This window comes from Molothrus ater, chromosome 1 (genome assembly GCF_012460135.2).
Source record: "Molothrus ater isolate BHLD 08-10-18 breed brown headed cowbird chromosome 1, BPBGC_Mater_1.1, whole genome shotgun sequence".
Taxonomy (NCBI): Eukaryota; Metazoa; Chordata; class Aves; order Passeriformes; family Icteridae; genus Molothrus; species Molothrus ater.
In genome coordinates, this window is record NC_050478.2 from 64,653,978 (window position 1) to 64,677,871 (window position 23,894).

The 23,894-nt window shown below is 39.2% G+C and overlaps 1 protein-coding gene across 1 annotated transcript in view; it reads left to right on the top strand.

Moving 5' to 3' along the window:
- The window catches only part of CAP2 (cyclase associated actin cytoskeleton regulatory protein 2), a 68,230-nt gene that overhangs the window by 38,067 nt on the left and 6,269 nt on the right, over window positions 1-23,894 (top strand). Inside the window, exons 5-9 of the mRNA XM_036404639.2 lie at window positions 7,315-7,458; window positions 7,685-7,770; window positions 9,515-9,620; window positions 21,543-21,732; window positions 22,567-22,742. Of these exons, the coding sequence (XP_036260532.1) occupies window positions 7,315-7,458; window positions 7,685-7,770; window positions 9,515-9,620; window positions 21,543-21,732; window positions 22,567-22,742 (702 nt within the window). The remainder of the gene's footprint in view (window positions 1-7,314; window positions 7,459-7,684; window positions 7,771-9,514; window positions 9,621-21,542; window positions 21,733-22,566; window positions 22,743-23,894) is intronic.

Below are 23,894 nucleotides of genomic sequence, written 5' to 3' on the forward strand. Positions count from 1 at the left end.
GCCTCAAACTCATTGTATTTTCAGTTCATAGAATCGTTTAGGTTGGAAAAGATCTTTAAGGTCATCAATCATAAACCCAGCACTTCCAACTCCACCACTAAACTGTGTCTCTAAGCACCACATTTGCACATCTTTTAAATACCTTCAAGGATGGTGGCTCAACCTCTTTCCTGGGAAGGTTGTACCAGTACTTAACAACCATTTTGGGGAAGAAATTTTTCCTAACTCCAATCTGAACCTCCCCTGTTGCATCTTGAGGCCATTTTCTTGTGTCCTGTCACTTGTTATCTGGATGAGAAACTGACCTCCACCTCACTGCAACTCCGTTTCAGGTAGTGGTAGAGAGCAATAAGGTCTGTTTGTGCCTCTTTTTCTCCAGGCTAAACACTCCCAGGTCCTTAACTGGCCCCTCATAGGATTCACTCTCTAGATCCTTGACCAGCTTCATTGCCCTTCTCTGGACACACTCCAGCCCTCAATGTCTCTCTTTTAGTTAACTTCTCTGGGAATCCTGGTCCCATTTCACTTTCTTCACTTGTGCTTGCCAAAACCCCAAGTCAATAAAAGGTGGATGCATTTGAGATTCACTTCTGCTCGAGGGGCAGTGCACTCAGCAGTAAGAAGGCCCAGAGGCACTCAGGGATCATGGGAATGCAGAAGGGCCATGATCAGTGCAGCATCACCCAGCTTGTACAGAGTAGAGGCAGAGATTCACATCAGTGGCAGCTCTAGACTGGCTCACACAAACATCCCCAGGCACAGACTTGCCAGCAGTTCACATTCTGAAAGAATCAGGCTCCAGTAACCAAAGGCTCCTTGCACTTGTGACCTCCAGTGTACCTGTGTACTCTGGATCCTCATTTGACATGCTAAGCAATTCTAGGAATCTTCAAGCCTTTACTGGATTTCTGCTGTTTGTAAGATAATGTCCAAAAATCACCAGGATAGTTTTCAGTCCCTGTAGCAATGTTCATGTTCACACTGTGCCATGTGAGACCCTACTGAGCTAAGCTGATAGGACACTTCCTCTCCCTTTAAGTACCATATTCTTTATTTCTGCTATACGCAAATCCCAACTAGTACTCTCCTTTCTCTGTGTTATGCAATTCTTTCCTGGGATTTATGCACATAACCTTCTGAAAAGGAAAGCACAGGGGGTACAGATGACTGAAAAGCAGGGCTTTTTGATTCACAAGTTAGTTAATTATTTTCTTTTTTTCAAATTTTATTTTGGTCTAAATCAGACCACATTTGTGAATTCCAAAAGTTATGTCAGTTCCAGCACTGCTCAACGAACTGGACAGTCTTACAGTTTGGCCAAAGATGGAAACCTGCAATATCTAACATCTCTTTCCTGGGACATGCCCCATGAAAGGTGATTGCTCTTAGCAAAGATTCATAGGATCTCAGATGTTGTGAACAAAGAAACTGTGGCTTAACAGAATCTTCTTGCTACCTGGAATGCCCTGGACCCCACCGACATGGACTATAATCACAGCAGCAGGATTGAGGAGTAGTAAATCAAAAAGTTGAAAGCAGTTTATTAAGTTGTCATTGTTCTTGTTGATTAATTGTGGGGTGTTGCCTGTGTGCCTTAAGGAGGAGGACCCTTTCTTGTTGAAAATGCTGCCCACAGAGAGCTGCAGTGGACAAGAACACAACACACAGAACATTCAAGTCAATTTAAAATGAACCAGTCCCAGCCAAAGGCAGTGGGTGTGATTCTGCACTGCTGTAAACTGACGCATGCAGGTTGTATCAGGCCCTGGATTTCTCCACTGGTTAGAAGCAATTTGTCTTTCACATTTCTCTCCATTTGCCCTGCCTCAGAGTTTATATTTAAAAATAAATTCACAAGTGACTAAAGTAGTAATTTGTCATGTGGGGTTGTGATTTGGTATTCCCTGTTTTTTTCCCACAAAGGACAAAACTGCTACAGCAGTTTTTTTTAGATTGAGAATTTTTGTGCTATCTAAGAGGAATAAAAGCCAAATACCAATTAAGTCACTTTGGAAGCACACAAATGTGTCTAAGCTTCTGTGCTGATGAAGCTGACCTGACAGTTATGCAGATTTGTCTCTCTGTGTCATAGTCCTGCTGCTGCACAGCAGTGAGTTGAAGTGGCAAAACCTGTACTGTTGATCAACACGTCAAATACTTGTTACACCACTGTGTTGAAAATTTACAGTCTAAGAAAACTAGGCCATAAATAAATTAATGTAGTTAGGTAGGAGGAGAGGTTTGAACCCTGAAAATATCAGAATACTAGAGTATTAATGTAGTGATCTCAGAGAAAAATCTCACTTATGGTCTCTACAGCCAGTCAGAAAATAGTTGCAGAGAAAATATTGGATTTAGGTGGAGTAGGGTAAAAAAAAATGATTTTATATAAATTTAAATAAATAGGTTATTTCTCAGCCTAATCTGAACACTGATTCCATCCAGCCTGTGTATAAAGACTTAAAGAAAAACACATGCTTTCCTTAAACTGCATACCTACCAAAAAAAGTATGAAGTTAAAATCTTCTTTACATATTTTGAAAATACAAAAATTGGGAAATTACAGTTAATCAAAAACTATTTCAGTTCTAGAATCACAGCCACTCATAGCAGAAATGCATCTCACTGGTGATCTTATTCCTATAGACACACCTTATACCTTGTATAAGGTATTTTTCTAGGCTCTCTTAACAGTAATGGCCAGCACCTCTAGAGTCCATTTCTTCACGTCTACTAATATCTTCTAACATATAGTCATCTAGTATCTATTAACGTGTGCAAATAATTCCTCAGGGATATTTCTTTCCTCATTTACAGTAGAAGGAATCAAGTCTCAGCTGAGAGCAGATGCTGGTCTGTTAAATTGTTAGAACTGAGTGTGGTGGTTGCTATCCATGACATCTTTCATCCCTTGAAAGGATGGGATGTGGGATGGGACTGTACTAGGCTGTTTGCAGAGATAATAGCTGTGTCTCTGTTAGTGTTTTAGCTCACTGTGGGACTGTATTTCTCCTTCAAATCAGCCCCATTTACTATGTTGTGTTTCACATTATAGCAGCCTAATGTGTACAAAGTGGGGATCTTTCTGATGAAATGGAAGATCCACTCCCAGGCAGCATCTAAACCACAATTTACAGCTAGTCCCAAATTGCACCCCCCCCCCCCCCTTAAATGTATACTGTGAATGTTGGAGCCTCAGCACCAACTGTTTTGCTCTGCAGAACCATTCCTATTAGGCTGTACTGCTTGCCAACACATACAAAGACAGCTGATTCAGATCAACTCCATGTTTCAAACTTGCCCCTTAAAAATACAAAGCAAGTATGATGGAGATTTTATGTAAGTATGAAGGAGAAACTAACAGAACTGTACACCATGGAATAAAGGTTGTACTCACCCTGTTTGGGTTGCAAATGAGTAGAAGGAAGGGGCTGTTGATTCCAAGTTCTCTGAGTTTTCTTTTGCTGCTCCTACACCAGAGGTTGCCATGCCCTCATTTTGCATAACTTAAAAGGGTATTTGTTCTCTTGACATGTTTTTTTCATAATAGGTCAGGTTGATTCGAACACTGTAATAGTGAGGTCTGAATTGTGTTGCCACTCATCAACATAAAAATCCTTTGGTAAACAATCTCACCCCTCAAAACCATGTAAGATTAGCTTAAAAATACATAAGCTCTTTCAAACTATAGTTTTTATTTACCTGCTGTGTTTTGTGCCTTTGTGATTCATGCTGGCAGGTTACTGGACAACAGTGGTCCCGAGAAAATACCCATTTTCCCAAATTAAAGCTGAGATTTTCAAGTAATCACTGGCTCAAGCAGCCAAAATTTAGGCAAGCTATTCAGTTTAATGTGACTTTACAGGCAGATTTCAAACATCACAAAATCCAAAACTTTGGCCTTTCTGCTGAACTGAGTGTCCCTGTCCACCAGTCCTATTAAGCCTGTCACCTGAGGTATTTCTTGTATGGGTAATGCAGATAGGTGAAGGAGAAGAAAGTCTGTGTAGTGTGGTCTGTTGGAGTACCGGTATTCCAGGCCGTTTTATGAGACTGGGCTGAGACTGTTAAGTCTCTGCAGCCAAAGCCTAAGGCAGTTCTTTTGCATGCTGGAACTTTTTGGAGTGTTTTGGCTAATCATGGCAACAGTCTTACTACTCTTGATTTTCTAATAAGAATTATAAAATATTATAAGTTGGCTGGTTGTCTAGTTATTTGTGTTTAAAGTGACAATCTGGTTTTAATCATTATTTTAAAAGGAAAAAAGGATACTGGGAATTACTTCTGATATTTGTCAGTTCTGCCCATGTTGCATTTTTAAGCATTTCAGCAAAACTGATATTATAATAGGAATGGTGTTTATAAAGAGACTCTTAAATTTCTGTTAAACAACTGTGCTGTGTCTTAAATGACAAGAAATTTTATCTAGCACATGCCAAAGGCATGCTGAAGATTTTTCCAACAGTTCTGATTCGTCTCCTGGAATTCCCTTGTCTTAGAGATACAATATAGACATTAATTTTTTAAGTCAGCTGTTTTAATATTCATTGCAATAAAAAGATTATTCTTCTAGAACCCTCAGCACAACTGTTTCTGCATTGTAAAGCCAAACAAGACTGATTACTGCCAGAATTAATGAGCCTTTCTATACCCATATGCCATATACAGTGTAATTGATCTGCAGTTTAATCACTAACTAAAAATTTAGAACTGAGACAGAACTCAATTCAGTGATTCCTTGCAGGCTGTGTTCCTGTGTCAAACCCTTACACAGAAACTTGGAAGACAAAAAGCTTCCACAAACACACATATTTTGTGCAGCCATTGCAGAACAGGATGAGTGCAGAGTGAAGGGGAGGCAGACTCTGCCAAGATCTCTCACGTGGGACAGAGCTGAGCAGAGCCTCAAGCCCACTCTGGTGTCACTGCAGTGCCAAGGGAATGATTACTTTCAGAAAGTTTCCCTAGCAATACGTATTTAATCTTTAAAACTTGCACAGGTTCTGTGAAATTAAATAAATCCACTACATTTTTATAAACATTTCTTATAAATATGTAATCATTGGATAGATTAAGTCCTGTGTTTTGAGGGACGGAATCTCTGTGCCACTGACAGATCCTCAGAAAAGTGGCTGAGAGCTTTTCTAGAAGGAATAGGAGAAGGTTTGGGTCATCGTGGGTCATTCAGAGAAATGTTTGACCCTAACTTTGCCTTCTTATCTTTAGAAATCAAAGTATTCTACAAAATAAAACCGCTATGTTAATGCCATTTTATATCTAGGAAATTGAAGCACAGAAAGCTAACCCAGCTTTACTGAAACCTGATGAAATTTGGTGGGAGAGCTGCAAAGAGAACCCCCATTTAAGGACTCCCACTTCAATGCACTATCCACAGAAATGTACTGCCTCCCAGTGCTGTCTAGATATACCAAGCATCTGTGGAGCTGTATTTTTAGGCCTGATATTCTCTTTGTCTGGAACTGGGCCATGAAGATTCACAGTAAGCTCAGGACTGTAAATATCCCTCAGACTTTATGGGAGGAAAACTGGCATAATATCAAAGCAGAACAAGCACTTTCTTAAATTTCAGTTTTGTTAACTACTGTCATACTTGAAAGATTTCCCTGAAAAATAAGAAAATACCCAAGAAAATACCAGCTGCAACATGTTGTAAACAAGCAAAAATTAGAAAGGACAATTTCTGCAGACTTTATCATGTTATGGCAACAACATCATGTTTTCAGAACTACAAATCATGGGGGTTTCAGGGCTTTTTCAGACTTAATGACTTGTGCTGGTCATTAGGTCATCAACAAAAAATCTTATAATTTCACAGTAATACTGTAAATATTTGTTTTCTCCCAACCCATTTTGTTGTAGGGAAGATCACTTATGCCTATATATTTCTGATGCATAGGTCTTTCTCAAAATTGCTCTACCACTAAAATGTTTAGGCTCTGTAGGTAGATCAAAATACTTTTCAAAATGCACAACCTCTTTTTGACACATTTTTGAAGTGTCTTTGACCTGTGCTGATCCATAGCAAACATGCTTATTCTAAGCTGACATAGAATTCTCTAATGCTGAAGTCTTCTGGAAAGGTGAAAAGAAAAACCTTAAGATGACAGAGATCAAGCAGGACATATGTGCCCATCATTTTTTGTGTGTCATGGCAGCATTAGTCCTCAAGATCATGAGGATTAGTTGTCTCCAGCAAGCACATCACAAATAGTCCTGGAAAAGGTGAGAAAAAAGGCAGAGTTCTGCTGCAATCCTGAGTGATTTCCAAGTGAAGTGCCAGGGAGGATCAGAATGGTGCACTGCCTTTGGTGGGACATTGTATGGGTTTGGGGAGCATACTTTTGCAATGTTATAGGGTTGCAAGGTACAGCAGTTGTTTTGCCTGTAAACTGATGAGTCCGTGTCCCTCAGTCTGCTGTTTTCTGAGTGGAAGAATTTTCCCCAGTGAATTAGTGCTCTAAATTAGTTTTTCTGAGACACTGGACCAGTGTGATTAGCATTCACTTTGCACAGGAAAGAGCTTGGATAGCTTCTGCATTCATTTTGCTTTTCTCCAGATACTAGTCCTTCCACTCAGCAGTCATTCCCATGGATACCATTCGTTTCTGATTAACCCAAGAGAACTTCCCCAAACCATGGCTTGCAGGCAGCAATTTCCCATGAAATCCTCCTGCATTGCTTGCAGCCAAAACATTAAAATGTATCAAGAAGGACAGGTAAAATTGATCTTGCCTACAGTGTATTACTTTCTCAGTCTTATTGCCAGATGATAACAGGCAACTAATAAGTAGTTTGTGTTTCTTGGGAAAAACAACTTGGTTAATAACATGAAAAACTCAAGAATCTGAAGAAGTTCCAGGGATATCAGATGAAAATGACAGTCATTCTGCTGACTCTGAGCTATGGGGTTGATGTGGGTCTTAATCTGGGCAGCATGTGAAAATGCTGCCAGTGCTGAGAACAATTTTTGCTACAACACATTATTAATACTTAATGTCTGTGCATTTTATCACTGCAACTGTAGGAGAGTAATTAAACTGTTGCTGTAATTTATGATGACCTTTCTTTATGGATGTTAAATCAGAAGGCAAGGAGGACAGTATTAAACTACTTGGTGCTTTTGGACCACCCACTGTTAACAGCAGTCTTTTTCTTTTTTTCTTTTTCTTTTTCTTTTTCTTTTTCTTTTTCTTTTTCTTTTTCTTTTTCTTTTTCTTTTTCTTTTTCTTTTTCTTTTTCTTTTTCTTTTTCTTTTTCTTTTTCTTTTTCCCCCTCTCCTCTTTTTTTTTGCAGAATGAGGTGGCAATGCTTCTCAAGCCAATATCAGAGAAGATTCAGGAAATCCAGAACTTCAGAGAAAGGAACAGAGGAAGTAAAATGTTCAACCACCTGTCAGCTGTCAGTGAGAGCATCCCTGCCCTTGGGTGGATAGCAGTGGTGAGTGACACATGGTATGGGTGGGAGGGCTGTTAAGAAGCTTCTGGATGGTGCAGCCCAGGATAGTTCCAAATCTTGCAGTGCTCTGCAGTCTCATCTATATAGTTCTTCAGTCTACTACACCCAAGAAGGTAATAAACCTAGTATGTCAGGGGAGGTGTCTGACTAATGTTTTACTTCCTTTCTCCTTCTGTTGTTTCCTGCTACCATGGGGTGATGGTCCTAGTCTCCTAAACCAGGCCCTTATGTCAAGGAGATGAATGATGCTGCTACCTTTTATACTAACAGGGTATTAAAGGACTACAAGAACAGGTATGTTACCAAGCTCCAGTATGGACTAGCCAGAGAACAGAGCGTTAACCATACCAGTAGGGTTCACAGTGCTATCACGGGAAGTGTTTTGTAAACTAAAAAGCATTTGGTGAAACCTTCTTGCAGTAGCATAGTTTCCCCTCCTTACCTCTGACCTGCAGCATGCTGCAGTGAGAATGGCAGCAGCATTAGCAGTGCTGGCTTTCACCCTCTGCACATTTTAAGATTAGTTTTAATTTTTCTGGCATTCCAGCATCATGAGCTTATATGCAAATGCCTGTTTACATAGCGACGTGTGGCTAGCTGGCTGCTGTGCATCCTCCTCTCATTTGTGCTCTCATACTGTTGCTGTTCTTGCTCTTGGCTTGAAAATGTGTATTTAGGTGGAAGATATATACAGATTCAAATTCCATAGCTCCTGATTTGATTTTTCTCTGCACCACTTCACTATTCTTAAAGAGCACAAGGAATTCACAAAAAAAGTTCCATGAATGATATCTGTGAACTGATGGAGAAAGGGAAAAAAATTCAGGTCCTTCTTATGCCCTCTTTGAAAAGTCAAGTATAAATCCTGCTGACTTGATGCTTTTGAAGGCCAGATTTTGGCTCTTGATTTTCATATCCCAGTGAAGAACAGTATTTGCTATTGAATTTTTCCTCATTAGTGAGGAGAAGGTTTTAAGTATTAAAACCTTTCACATGTATTTATGTTTCTTGAATATGTAGAAATAGAAATTATATGCTATCTATATTATGTTATTTTTTATATATTATATGTTATATCTTATTCCTAAAGCCTGAGTTTACCTACTGAAGGTAGTACCTGATGCTGGGGTAACTGATGATTTTTACAGCATAGTATCAGTGTTTACACTGGAGAAAAAAAATGTCTCGTGTAATGGTATAAATGGAGTACATTATTTAGGTATTTAATTCTTCCTTTAATGAGGAATTATTTTCCTGTTTTTCACTGAATCAGACCACAATGTCTTTCAAAGTATGGAAGGCTTTCCCTTGACTTCAGTAGGCTTTGGATTAAACCTGTTGACCCAGGTGCTCTGCATTATTAAGGATAAAATTCCAAAGGAAATAAATAGAAGGTAGACACACAAATCCTTGTAAGCAATCACTATTCACTAATAATTGGTTAGAACTGGACTTCATATGGACTTCATCTTACAAGCAGCTTTTCTCTTCATTATCTCCTGGTTTCATTTATGAGTCCCATTGAAGGACTAACGACAAAGATTCTAAAGCCACCTTTGACTTGTACTTTAAAAATTCTTCATGTATAAATATTTTAGTCTGATGACTGTAACATGACCCAGTATTGCCCTGGCCACATTTGAACATGGCAGCCAGAATATCTTACAGAATCCATGGGTATTTAATTTTCTAAAGTTCAGTACCCTGAAATTGTGTCTGGGTACCTGCTGTAAGGCTCAATGTGCCTTTAGTGCTTTTTCAGTTGACTTTGAGTCTTAGAAGAATGGTGACACACATTTCTAGCAGGAAGCACTCTCTGCTAGAGGCGTCCTTTGCTTTTGTTTGTCCTCTAGAAGGATCTAGAAGCTTTCCAATGTAGTAGCTTCAGTCTTTGCAGCACTGGGCTGGTTGTCTGCGTGCTAACTGATTTGTCCATGGCTTTTAGTCAGTCATTGGGTTTTACCTGCTTTAAGCAAGAGCAGCACTGCTCTCTGTTTTTAAATAAATTCACAGATAAATATTGCCTCTGTTTTTACAGTGACACACGCCATGTTGATTGGGTGAAGTCATATCTGAACATCTGGTCTGAGCTTCAAGCTTATATCAAAGAGCATCACACGACAGGTCTCACATGGAGTAAAACTGTAAGTACTCTTTCTTTCTTCAAGAAGAACCATAAAAAGCCAGTAACCTCTTTGTCTTCTAATGTGGGTCATTAGCTCAGGAAAAATAAATATCTATGCCCGGAACAGAAGTCATGGTCCATGGATTTCCCAGCCAAGCCAATAAATGTTTGACATATAGGTGGAGATGTTCAGGCCATTATGGTACATGTTTGGAGGAAGAGAAAATAATTACTTGGGATTATTATAGCCACAACCCTTAGCTGCAGATGGTAAAGAGAGACAGACACAGTTCTCCATGTCTGTAGAAGGTATGCAAAAAATTGAAGGACGTGTCAGACCAAAGGAAAGGGAGGGGGCATGTCATGGAAAGAAGAAGGATGGTGGGAAGAATCTGAACAAAGAGAGAGATTTAACAACAGGGAAGACAAAGACAAGGGATACATAATTTTGTAGATTTATAGCTTTATAAAACTATTATTTTAGATATATAGAGATAGCTTCTGGAAACAGAGAGAGTAAACATAACTGCATACCTAATTATTTATGCTCCTTATATAACCTGCTTCTGTGTGTTACATATGAGATGGCAGCAATGAATATTTTTCTCTAAGAGAGGTATAAACATGAAAAATTAATTTTACGTTGGGTATAAATGTAAGAGTTTATGTCCACCATCTACATTGATACAGTGTTCTATTTTACTTTAATAATAAAATCGTGTTTATCATCAGATTAGGAGAACTGCTGAAATGTATAAAAAATGCAATCATCCTGCTCTTTACTGATATCATCTCCTAAACCTACCATATACTTGCACATGCAGTCTTTCACACCAAATTTATAATTTCTTAGGTGTACACAAATATCATTATTTTTAATTTTAATATTCAGAGGACTAATACAGGTCACCATTTAGTTCTCAAAACAAACAGTTTTAAGAACTTGGGAACATAGGGAAGGGAAGTAGGACTTTAGTAGGAAGTGGAGCTTAACATGGAATAAGAGCTGCAACACCCTTCCTGTGAAGACAGGCTGAGAGAGTTGAGATTTTTTTCAGCCTGGAGAAGAGAAGGCTTCATAGAGACCTTTTTGTAACATTGCAATATATAAAGTGGGCTTGTGAGAAAGACTGGGAAAGACATCACCAAGGCTTGTAATGACAGGACAGAGGGCAGTAGTTTTAAATTGAAAGATTGAATATAAGGAAGAAATTTTTTATTTTGAGGGTGATGAGACACTGGAACAGGTTGCCCAGAGAAGCTGTAGATGGCCCATCCCTGGAAGTGTTCAAGGCCAGGTTGGGTGGGACTCTGATCAACGTGGTCTATGAAAGGTGTCCCTGCCCATGTCAGGGGGTTGGAACTGGATGATCTTCAAGGTCCCTTCCAGCCAAACATTCCCTTGATTCTATGGTACCTGGAAACGTTGTTTTCTCTCTCCCTCAATGGAGGTTATAACCATGTGAGAGAATGTAGGTTACTTGTGCTCAGCAACAGGCTGCAGCTTTCCCTTCATAGCCTTCATGAGGCATTGTACAAGGCCTTTCAGTTCTCAAGTATTTGAGTGCAGGTTCAAACATGGGAGAGAACTGTGATCTGCATGTACATCTTAGTCTGAAGCAATGCAAAAATGTTTGAACAGGATAAATTAGAAGACTGTAATTATTAGCTACGTTGTAAGTTTCTGTAGTAAAAAAGTTAAATATTAACCATGATTCCTTTATTTAGTACAGAATTTCACACTTGGTGCATCCTATTCTGTTATGATCAGTGAACGCGAGAAGACCTAATGATTGCTAAATTATTATTACAAAAGGAAAAGGAATTGTAGTACCCCATTAGCTGAATTAGCCTGAGAATCTGGGACATAATTCATTCTGTTAATACAGAAAAGGAATAATCGTCACCTTTAATAGAACTTCACAAATATGGAAATAGTGTTATAAGGTAAAGAGCCTTGTTAGAGCCATTTGGTCAAACAGGAGGAGCTCTCAGTGCTGGTGAGTACTGGTTGTCTTACTCAGAAGGGTAGCTGTTGCAGATTAAGTTTGATTGGTCCTAAAACCAGTACCTCGGCCATTGTGTCTTTATATTTCTCTGTCTTCAGCTGTCCAAGAAATTGCTGAAATCTAGGTGCGACTTGTTTATTTATATTAAGCATCGTTTCCTGCCAACAGTGCTCATTCCATCATGAGTGATGAGCCCATCACTGCATGTGAAGTACTGATTTCACTTCACTTTGGATATCACTCATATCTGGAAGTTGTCTTGGAAGTATGCTTCATTTAAATTATCCTTTATGTGATACAAGTCTCAAAGATTAAATTGCAGACTCATTTTTATGGATGTATATATTTTTTAAGTTTTACCAAATGTGTATGTAAGAAAATTAGAATCCAGTAAGTTAGCAGGTTGTTTAAATCGCTTAAATGTTATTTAAATATTTCTATGAAGCTTGGTAACAAATACATTCCAGAAAGTAACGAGCTGCTCAAGTGATAATTTCATTTTTGTTATACATTTTAAAGTGAGGAAGGAAGTCACAGATTCACATTGTGTGAAGTTAAGCATAAAGGTCTGCAGAAGCAGGGTCTAGACAAAAAATGTGATATGTAAAAAGGCTGTAGATATATTCCAGACACAGTTGTTAATCATTGCACACAGCAGCTTCCACTTACATGCATAAAAGGAAAAAAGGAAAAAGCATTAGTTTGGCAAGGCGTTAACAAAGTGGAACGTTTATGAGAGGCAGACATTGGTGTAAAAAAGGTATTTTATTATAGAGGGGGAGAGAAAGAGAGAAATGTCTTGGGGCATGTAAGTACAGATTTCAAAGTGTATTATACCAATAATTTACCCTTCATATCTGCAGAAGTCAACAAAGCAATGCATGAAGTTTCTATAAAAAGCTCTTAAGTAGCACATTTGGATATTTCTAACGAGAGTGAAGAGTCAGGAAGAATATTAACTACTTCTTCTCTCCCAGCTGTATTGTCAATGCTTGAACTCCAACAACCCCAGGAGCATAAGCCTAGATCAGAGGATTTCCTATGCTTGGGTTTCCAAAAAGGGGACAGGATTTTTGAGTTGGTGCTTGGCCCACTAAGCTATACTGTGGTGTGCACATTTGTGTGCATGCAATATCCCAAAGCTGTGCCATTTCCAGCCCCCCATACCCTTCCATCAAGCTGCACAGGGCAGCTGCAGCCAGCCTTGGAACAGATCACTAGTACACACAGGAAAGTGTTCCTGGCTCTGGCAGCAGGCACACAGGCAGACACTTCAGAGGAAAGAGAAAGAAATGTCTTAATAAATTAGAAGACAGACACAAAAACTGGTGCAAAGGATTGAAATAATGTTCAAGCAGTCACTTCTGACAATAACACTTATCTCTATCTGCTTTATAAAAAGTTTGTGATAAAAACAGATGTTCATGGATTTTTGGATCTAACACAGTTCTGTCTTACTTTGGTTGTGCCAAGTTGTGTGACAATATTTTACTTATTAAGGGCACTCTATTGAAATGTGTGCCTGTGTGAGGAGAAAGCCAAGGAAATAGTGAAGAATGTAGTGTATTCAAGAATACACATAGAAGGAAATAGTGTAGTTAAGGACCTTTAGACTTCTGTGCATCTGAACCTGTTTTGCTCCTCGTGGGGAGTGGTGGTACAGAACCAGACTGGACTGTGTAAGCTGGCATTTCAAGGCATGATCGATATGGTTAGGATATTTGATGGTACTGTGCTCACAGAACAAAAGTACGTATCTAATGTATGTTTGTGAGCAGGATTGTCCCAGAGAGTAAAAAGTTCCATGTATTTTCAACATAATCTGAAATAGTCATTTTCATTCATTGATTGTGCCTGTGGCAGAGAAAATATGCTTGTCAGTGCAAGTCAGATGGATCTACAATATTTCCTTAAAAGTGTAATTTTGTAGTTTGTTATCTTGGATGTAAAGTGTCCTTCTGCCTCCTACACCTTGTGCTGAGTGGCCATTCACTATACTCACTACATCTCAATTTAGCTATCTTGGCAATGGGGGACAATAAGCAATTACCAGCCTAATGAGATTTGTTTTAATTTGCTACCAGATATGACATTCTTAGATGTCAGTGAGTCTTTGGAAAAAGCTGTTGTTACACTGAAATATTTTAAGTGCCCAGGGTAGCACGCAGTAATTGTCATTTTTGCTTGCTACAGCTTTCTGTTTTTAATAAGCAATCCACAGCTGTAATGGTGACCTGTCCTTTTTCACAAGAATGCCTAATGAAAAGTTTGTTTGCTGCAAGGCCTGTGTGAGTAATCTGGGGGAAGTGAATCTTCAGCTCCTATTTCTGTAGGTTAACCTTGCAGCAAGAAAACAGCCAGTAATAATAAGAGACTGCTGTAGTTTTCCATATATCAAATAATATTTAAGACACAAATCTTGCTCAAAGATAATTGTCTTGAATGTTTCAGTTGCAGGTGGATCTGTACTTAACATTTTCTTCTTTGTATACAATTGTAATTTAGGATAGATTTTACCAGCAGAATACAGAATTTCACTCAAGTGATAAGTGAAATCCTCTCTCCCTTTACAAATCAAAACAACTTAGGATAAAGTCTGCACATCTTTAAAAGCAGTTGAGATTTATTTAAATCCTGTTACCATTGAAGCCAGTATCTTCAAGTATTTTTTCCCCTAAAATAGCATTTTTAAAAACATTTATTACTCCTTAGATAGTACTCTAAAAACATTCTTTAAAAGCTGAAAATCTCCACAAGCTCCACACCAAGAAGTACCATCATAATTCCTACATTAGCCATATTGAGTGCAATTATCCTAGTCTCAGTGCAGTCTTGGGCATTTTATTCTAGTCTAAAATAATTACCTCCAGACATTTTCTTATAAATTGGCCCTGCCTTTCTCCTGTTCTATCAAAACATTTTCCTGTAATACATCATCTCTGTACATATTGATGTGAACAAGCTGCAGAAGACCAACTTCTGCAGGCAAAAGCCTCCTATTATCTGTCCAGTATCTCTTCTGTGCTGTGTTTAGTTTGACCTACTTATCAAGCAGCCATCATCTGAGCCACTTCACTAAAGCTAAAGGTCAAAACTGTAGTGCCAAATTCCAGCCACAGCCAGGACTGCAATCCCAGAGGCCTTATTCAGAGAGAAGGAAGGGCAGCACAGATATACCAATTTAGATGCCTGTATCTCGGAGAAGATGTAGACATTTCCACAGTGCTCAGTTTTTCTCAGTAATAGCTTTTTCTCTCCTTTTCTGTATACCTTCCATTCCTTTCTCTACCCTTCCCTATTCCCTTTTTTTTTTTCTTGTTGAAAAAATTGCATCCTTTAGTTGTAAGTGTTTCTTTCTCAAAATAGGCAGTGTTCTGGTTTTTGGTGCAGGGTCAATTAAAAAACTGTCTATCCTGGCACCTCTACAATAGTTGCCTCTTTGGTGGAGACTGCCTCAATCACATCCCTGTCCCTTTGAAAGAAAGTATTTTTACTCTCTTATTCCAACAGTGGGTGAAAATATTTGTCTTTACTGTATATCAATTGTATTCTCTAACTTGGAACAAGCACCATTCAGACATGTTAGGGGAAAAACTGGGCGAGGCCTGCAGCCCTAGTTCCAGTGGAAAAGGGAAAGGAAATACAAAATTGAAAGCGTTGAAGAGAGAAAAGGAAAGGTATATCTTTTAAAACTTCACTATCTTGCTAAAGGGATTGGTCTTTTTTTAAACCAAAATTTTCTATAAGTAAAAGATGGTTGAATTTGCCTGTTGGAGCACATTACGTGTTGGCAATTACATTATCATACAGTTCTCAAATGATTTAGAGAGAGCATAGCTGTATAAAACTTTTCTGGTTGGGTAACTCTGAAGATGTGAGCATCATTTTAAATCCTGAACAGATGATGAATGGCAAAAGTATATTACAGGGGGCTGCAAAGCTTGAAAACTCTGCAGATAAATAATTCTGCTGAGACTCAGTAACAAGAAAAGAACGGAGCCGGGTTTTTCTTGCTTTGTGTTTTAACTGACAAAGATTACAGGCCCTGTAAGTCAGCTGTTTCATCCAGTAAATTGCAGCTCTCTAGGCAGCATAACTCCTTGCAGACAGGTGGCTTAAATAGAGTAGGTAATAGAACTGTTGTGCTAAGCTACTTTTACACAAAAAACACCTTAACAAGAGCTCTGTGCCTCTGAGTCACAGTCCACCTGTTCCCAGAGGTTGATATGTGATATTTTGAGCTTCACAATTCTTGTCTTTGGCTGTGCATATGTATGAAAAGAACAATACAGAATGCCGTAATAATTTTAGGTGTGAAACTAGGATTACTATAAAGGGGGAGAAAACAGTGATATTCTTCCTTTTTTGGAGGGGACAGGGGGAAGAATGTATTCCCCATTAGGATTCCTGTTTGTCTGCTGCCATGAAAAGAAGGCTTTTCAATAAATTAAGGGAGGAATTTCATGACCTCTCTCTAAGCCACCTGTTGCTAGAGCTGCAAATAGATACTTACCTCTTAATAGGAATGACCAACAAAATAGGTACTGTATATCATACACATGCATGTATCATTTATTTAAATGCATTATATAGATGCTTATAATCTTCTGGCTCTGAGTAAACTCAACCATTGCAGCTACAAGAAATGAATTGTTCAGATGCTCCCTAGCCCGTTCCCAGCACAAGAACTTTGTTGCCCTCAGTGTCCATGCAGCACTGTGTCAGCCAAAAGCTGGATAAACACAGAGGAACACTGCGGGTGTTTGTACAGGGTCTGGCACGTAAGTCCCTCATATCCCCAGAGATAGGAGCCTCTGACTGGGGCTCCTTGCTGCTGCACTTCTACAAATATAGTAACAGTGACATGGAAGGCTAACCCAGGGAGCTGTTCATTAAGAATAGCTCAGGAAATAGTAACATCTGTGATAAGACATAAAAAGAAATTCTTACTGTCTCTCGTAGCTGGGCTCAGACCTGAAGACACATCAAGCTGCATATGGCCACTGAAAATTAGTGACAGTATGGCATCGAGAGCACTTGTGCTATATCTGAACAGCATTTTATTTCTCTCACAAGATTGCTTTGCCCTGTGCTCCGGGGGAAGGAAGCCTTTAGGAGAAATGTGCTTAAGAAGGCCCACCTTCTCAAAAGCAAACGACATCACTCAGCTCTGCTCTAATTTCAAGAGAATTAAATGAGAATTTCAACCAGGCAGCTATCTCAACATAAACAATCATTTATTTCTTCCAGCAAGGCAGTTAGGTGAGAAAAAGAAGTGTACCTCACCCTTCTGCCAGTTGTACAAGATGATACTTTGAGTCTGTACCACAATCCTGCAAACCTGCACAGTGAAATTTATCAGACCCAGCAATGTGAGCAGCATCAGACACTGTTGCTAAAGGAAGCTTCTCTGCCACAGTCAATGGGAGGCCCTTGGGCCTCTCTGCAGATGGCTTGGGGCTATCCAGCAAGGAGCAAACCCTGATTCATTCCTGTCACCCCATTTAGAGCATGGGTGGAAGCTGAAGACAGCCCTGGGGGGAAATTTCTGAAATGTTTTATCCCCTATAGAGCTCTTAGTACATGGCCACAGGGCCTGCATCTCCTGTTCCTGATAGGACCTTACTCAGGGAATTACATTTTCCTCCATTTCAAAAAGCTCCAGGAGCACATTTCAAAGTACTCAAGTTCACTATGATGCAGAGGTACCAGGTTATAAGTTACAGCTTACTTTTGTGTTATATTTTCACACAGTAAGGATGACTCTATCTGTTGCCCCCTGCTAATTCCCACTAGGGGCGTATTTGTAAATGATGGAAAAATGACCACACAAACATGTTAATAGGAGCAGTCAGCAATCAGTGTAACTTGATGTGTGTATGCAGACACCACAGCACTGAGAGCAGCAGCTGTTGCTGAGGCAAACAGCTGAAATAAAAGAGGAAGAAAGGCAGCTTGCAAACAACCGCCTTCACTGGTCCAAATGGCTCCTAATACTTTTTATGTAAAGACACACTGTTGTTAACATCTGCGTGTAGTTAATCTGAAGAGTTGTTTGCAAATAGCAAAGCTGCTAAGCACCTGCTGCTTTAGGATAGATGAACTTTTGTGGGCATGTAACATGCTATTTTATTCCCAGCAGCTCTCACAAACACCACCCTATACAGAACAGAAATGAATGGACTTTGTGAAGGGAACTTCTGTTGAAATTGGATAGGACTATACACAAGTATTACCAGATACCAGAACAGTTTAAGAGCCTGGTTCAGAAGTATTCTAGAGCCTGAAGGATGTAAGTTGTCTTAGAAGAGGAACTAAGGAAAGCAAAGTAATTGTCAATGACTGAGGTTGGTAACTTGGAGGTTCATTTATTAATAGATGTCAAAATGAATTAAAAAAAAAAAAAAACCTGGAAAACCTACTTCACTTGGCTGATTTTTAAGTTGCCCTTTACATCAGTGTGTCTGAGTGCAGCACAGGTCCCATCTTCCTGGCATGCAGGGAATGCAAGAAGTGAAATGCGTATTCTATGTTTCCAGTTCACTTTTGCGCTTTCTGCCCCCTTTTGAGAGTTTCCCTGAGCCACTCTCCCACAAAGAATTTCACCTTATATGAATTTTTATTTGATTTCAGTTAGGTACGTTAAAATGGCAAGGAAAAGAAGACTGTAGCCAGAGTTAGACTGTACCATTCTTCCCAGCAGGTCTGTGCACCTTCTCATTAGTGAGACTTGTCGGTCTTTTCCAGGCCATTTTATTTCAATGGGAGATTGTCCTACTGGAGTCCATGTTGTAAGATGGGAGATCTACAGTGGAGCAGTTAAACCATGTACTTTGGAGACCTTTTTTTCCTGTGATTTCTCTTTCAATTTTGCCTGGCCTAATTTATGATTGAAATTGTTTGCAGTTTCCAGAATGACCCTAGATGTTGAAAATAGCATGCTACAATATCAGTTAGCTTGTGTAGCTGTAACTCAGGTCTTAAACTAGACAAGATTTGCCATGCAGGAGAAAAGCTAACAACCAGGGTTCAGTCTGTCTTTTATTTCTATGACTGCACAAAATAAAGGAGTGGGAAGGGTGACAGAACCTCAGGTGTCTTTACCTTGTGATAGCTTCTATGTTCTTAATTAGATCTAACTCAAAATCTTTTGTGCTCAGTGGAGATAACCACTGACTTTGGTAGAGGGACCAGGCTTGTAAAGGAAAGAAGAGGCAGATGAGCAGCATGAGTGCAATGAATACATTTTTTTCTTACTTTTGAAATCCACTTAAAAGGACTAGAATGTCTTAGCTGCTCAGGTCAAGAATTGAGATTTTTGAGTAGACTTGTTTTTTCATCAGTACTCCACTAAAAGGAAAAAAAGCTCCTAGTTTCCCAGATCCTTTCCTACCTCCTCTGTTCCTTGAAAATAAATATAACAATCTCCAGTCATACAAAACCATGTCCAAACTTAACTGATGTATTTAAAATCCTTCCTTTTATCTGTACTTTGACAAGGAAGTTCTATCAGAGTTCTGAGACAGAGATGACCTCCTTCCACAGATAAACCCTCCTAAGTTTTAGTTCTGTCTCATTACATGGATATTCCCATACTTCAGTTGCCATTTGGGAAACTGCCTTTGATACACTACTCAGCAGAATTATTTTAGCCCAGAGTGTCTTGCATTGGTCTGTGATGGCCTTGAGTTTGACACTTGAAGCAAAGACACTGCCAGAGTGACCTACCACTCTGTGTTATATGCAGAATACCCAGATAGCTTCCAGAAATTTTTTCTCTCATGCACCCTTGCAGCCTTTGCACAATTTAGATGGTGTTAATTCTAAGTGGATGTGTGAGTCTTACACAAGTTTCTGGAAAATTACAGCACTGTACTGATAGGCAGGTGGAAGCAGGAGGTATTTTTGAGAAATCACATGTCAGTCTGGAATTTGGCAAGCAAATTTTCATCTCAGACTAAAAGTTATTAGCCATTACCACTACTGCTATTAATTGCCTTTCATAAAGTGTACATAATTCATAACTGCATGTTCACACTGTGAATGGTGAGTGCCATTTCTGAGTATCTGAGTGTTTTAAAAAGCCCTGCAAATGCAATGTTCATAATTCTGGATAACCAGGGCATAGTGGATTCAGTTGCTATGGTTGCAGGCAACAGAAGGGGAAGATCTGTATTGCACCTCAGGCAGCAATAACTGATTGTACCACTAAATCCACTTACATTCTTTTATTTTTTTAATTACAAGAATTCATTGTTCTGCTGACTCTGCTGCAGGTAACTTCACTGGCATTAGCAGAGGCAGGGAACAGGCACTATAAACTGAGGGCCCAGTGAAGAAGTTGTCCCCAGCCTAAGACATTGACCTGTAATAAGGAAGTATGTAAGCAGAAGCTCTGAGCTAAATGTATCCATGCAACACTTGAATGTCTCTAAAAGCAGTTGACTTTAGTTCCAGTATATCTTGACAATAAATTATGATTGGTTCCAAAAGGAGACTCTTCTAATTTGTTTACATTTGATAGAAAAGATTTAATAAGAAGAAGAGAGCTTATCCCCTTAGGAGATCTTGGATTTTTATTTTGTTTTTAAAGTATATCTGAAGAGTAAGTTAAAAAGGAGTATGTGGACCTCAGCCCTTTTCCTGTTATCAGTTTGGGATTACAGGCCAGAACAAGTTTTACTTTTTAAAAAATAGCTGTAGTTTCCACTCCCGTGAGATGCATGAATCAGATCAATGCTTTGCTGTTTCAGTTTAGTGGAAAGCAGAAAGAGTAGTACCATAAATGGTTAAAAATATCCTCAGAGGCCCGCTAAGCAATATCTATTTCCAGGATGGATTACCAGGGGCGCACTAACAACCTGTATCTCTTAACAAAGGCAGCCAGTTAGAGGAGCTGTGACTCCATAAGTCGCTGTAATTTTCCCATTGTATCTGCCCACCTGTTAATATTTGCTGCTGCAATGCACAGTATCTCTGTAGCTACCTGAACTCATCAGAACCAATCTAATTTTCTCAATAGTTCTTTTAGAAGTTCCCTCTGTGCTGCAGAGAGGTAGAATCAGAGTGACACTCAGTGGCAGGATAGTAAAAGTGATTCTCAGATTGTCTCTAACATCTATTATTAGGATGTTACAGCATTCTCATAAAATTTTAGCCAGATAGTTATTAGTATTTTCTGTCTTTTTGATAAAATTCTATGTAACAATTGTAATTCAGACCAAAATATGTACTTTTGATTATGCAAACTGAAAGAAAGATTTAGTTACTTACTTTGCCAAGGCCCCCTTCACTCCTAACTCGTGTGCTGTGATCTCCTGCAACTGAAAAAAAAAGGAAAAAAGAATTTAAGAAATTGAACTAAGAACTCAAAAATTGAATTTCAGAATCAAGATACTTGAATCACCATAGTTTTACATTCTGTGGTATTTGAATCTTTACAGATAACTTGAACAGTTCCAAGAATAGCATTTTGCATCTTGCATACAATTTATCATGTTCCCTATGTATAACTGACAGTTCATGAACCTCTCCGTTATTTGTGTTCTATCAAAACATCATCTTTGTAGGGGAAAAAAAGGAGATATTTTCCTTTTTGTGTAAGTAAACACTGGAATAAGTTATGAAATAGTTACTGTTAAAGATTTTTAACATCAGCCCTTAGAAGTGTTTAAGACAAATATTTTAGGTGGAATCGTTCTGCAGTAAGGGTGGAGTGTGGGCTGTCAGTCTTTCTAGCTGTGCTTGCTCAGGTGCAGGGAAGGATTCATAGGATTATATTCGATTATGAAGCCAGAAATTCTCCTGAGCCTGTGGCTTTCTAGAGTCACCCGAACCTGCAGCATTCAAAGATGTTAATAAATAAGAGCTGTTGTGATATACAATGTTCCTTGAAACACCGTGTGTAAAATATTTCCCTCTGTCTCCAACAGGGTCCTGTTGCATCCCCCATGTCCATGCGATCTGTTCTAACCAGCGGCTCCTGCCTTTCCCCGCCACCTCCGCCACCGCCACCCCCGGGGCCGCCCCCCATCTTCGATACGGAAACCGCAAAGGACGAAGGAACTGCAGCCCGCTCAGCCCTCTTTGCACAGCTCAACCAGGGCGAGGCAATTACCAAAGGTCAGGAGACAAGAAATCGAATTGTGATCCAGGAGTCAAACTACATCAAGAGCTGTTACATTTTTCACAGCATTTCACAGCTCTCACAGCATTTTTAAGTTACATTCTAGCAGCTCAGATCCTTCTGAGGCTTGCAATGGTTCGATGGAGAAGGCTGCTCCAAAACCTCCTTTAGAAGCCCTAGCATCCAAATAAGTTCAGTATACCTGACATTCACACCATTTAGAGGTTTCCTTTTAATTTTAAGGCAGCCAAGCTGGATATCTTCAGCTCCCAATAGCTGGTCAGCCTCTTAAGTTGCAATTGCAATCAAGTTTTATGTCTCTTTCTGACTCATATTGAGTGTACAAACCTGTGTCAAAACGTCTTACGTGTCAGGTGAAATAAAACATTTTGTATTAATATTGGACAGCTATAATTTAAGTATATATCTGTGAATTTAAATACATATGATTGATATATTTGCATTTAATGCTGCAGGGATAGATCAAATATTGTCATAAATTAGAAAAAGGAACTCTGATGGAAAAACATGATACAACAAGCTCTCAGAGCTTGTTACAGATAGAGAGGGACCTAGAAGACATTGTGCAATTTTCTGTTGAAGATACTAAGAGCCCATCCACAGTAGAAGAGTTTTTATATGATCTGCTAAAAGTATGTCAGCAGTTACACTTCAGGTTGTTACCCAGCTAAACCTTGAGGAAATTTTTTTAAAAGGTAATTTCAGAGAATAACACAACTACAAACAAACTTCTCATGCTTCAATATGAGCACTTAAAGGATTGGAAAATAGACTCTCTTTCACAAGCACCCTTTCTTTTTGGTTTTTAGGGCTTCGGCATGTCTCTGATGACCAGAAGACTCACAAGAACCCCAACCTACGTGCCCAAGGTCCACCTGTTCGTTCTCCAACAAAAAGCCATACTCCAAGTCCTACCTCTCCCAAGAATTCTCCACAGCAGAACCATCCCCCTGTCTTGGAGCTAGAGGGAAAGAAGTGGAGAGTGGTGAGTTCCAGTCACACCTCTGAATTGCAACTTGCACATTGCAAACCAGGAGGAGCACTGAAACATCTTGTCTGTCATTCACATGCAACAAAACGAAGTTACAACTAAAAAGGGCTGAGTCCTCCATTTCTCTGCATTTGCTACAGTTCAACTTTTACTATTCTGTAGGATTTTAAGTTAATTCATTTGTCTCTGAGAATCACTTATTAATTCATCTCACTGGGGAACATCAGAACCAGCATATAAATTCCTTGCAAAATCAGAACAATGCTCCAGAAACAAGTCCATTAGAGAACACCAATTAAAATCTCTTCTTGCAGGCCATTCCTGTGAATGAGAGAGAACAGTTATCACAGACCACACTCTCCAGTTTCCCTAGCCAGTGGAATTATACATTTATATTTCATTGCCCATTCTATTCAAGCATGTCTTCCATGCTTAAAAGTAGAGGAGTGTTTTCCTTTTGCCCAATCTGCAGATGGAAAAAGGAGATTTGTTTAAAGTTTGGGTGTTAATTTATGTAGACATATACCAAAGAATCTATGAATGAAAATTGATGTGACTGTGTTGGTTAAGAGAGAGCAGAAAGAACATGCAATTTAGTCATGCAGAAGGTTATATACACAGTCAGTGTATATTACAGTGGAGTCCAGTTTGCGTAAGGAGCAGTCACTGTTTGCCTGTGTTATGTTGTTATGGTTCTACTACTTGGAACTTTCCTTGTGGGTCCCTAGGCTTTCCTGGACATCCCTGGAGTGTAATTGTTCTTTTAAGCCTAGTGAAAGGAAGTTTATCTGCCTATTACTCCATTATTGTATATGGTAATGCCTGTATGTGTTCCGAATATTATATAACACTTGGGGGAGAAAAACTTGCTCTGTTCTTCAGTCTGAATCAGATGGGAGCCAAACAGCAGTTTTGTGAGTGCCTTTTTTAAATTGTTGTGAGCATAACATCTTTGCTGCAAAATTAATGGATTTTATCACTCTCTATGCTAACTTCTTCAGCTCTGCAGCTCTAAAAGATACAGTGTCATCTAAGGGTCAGTTAGGTGAGATACCTGGTCACCAAGCAGATTAGGATTTTAAGCCACAGGAAGGATATTGCTCTGTTGTAACTGAAGATGCAATGACTCGAGGATAAATTGTACTA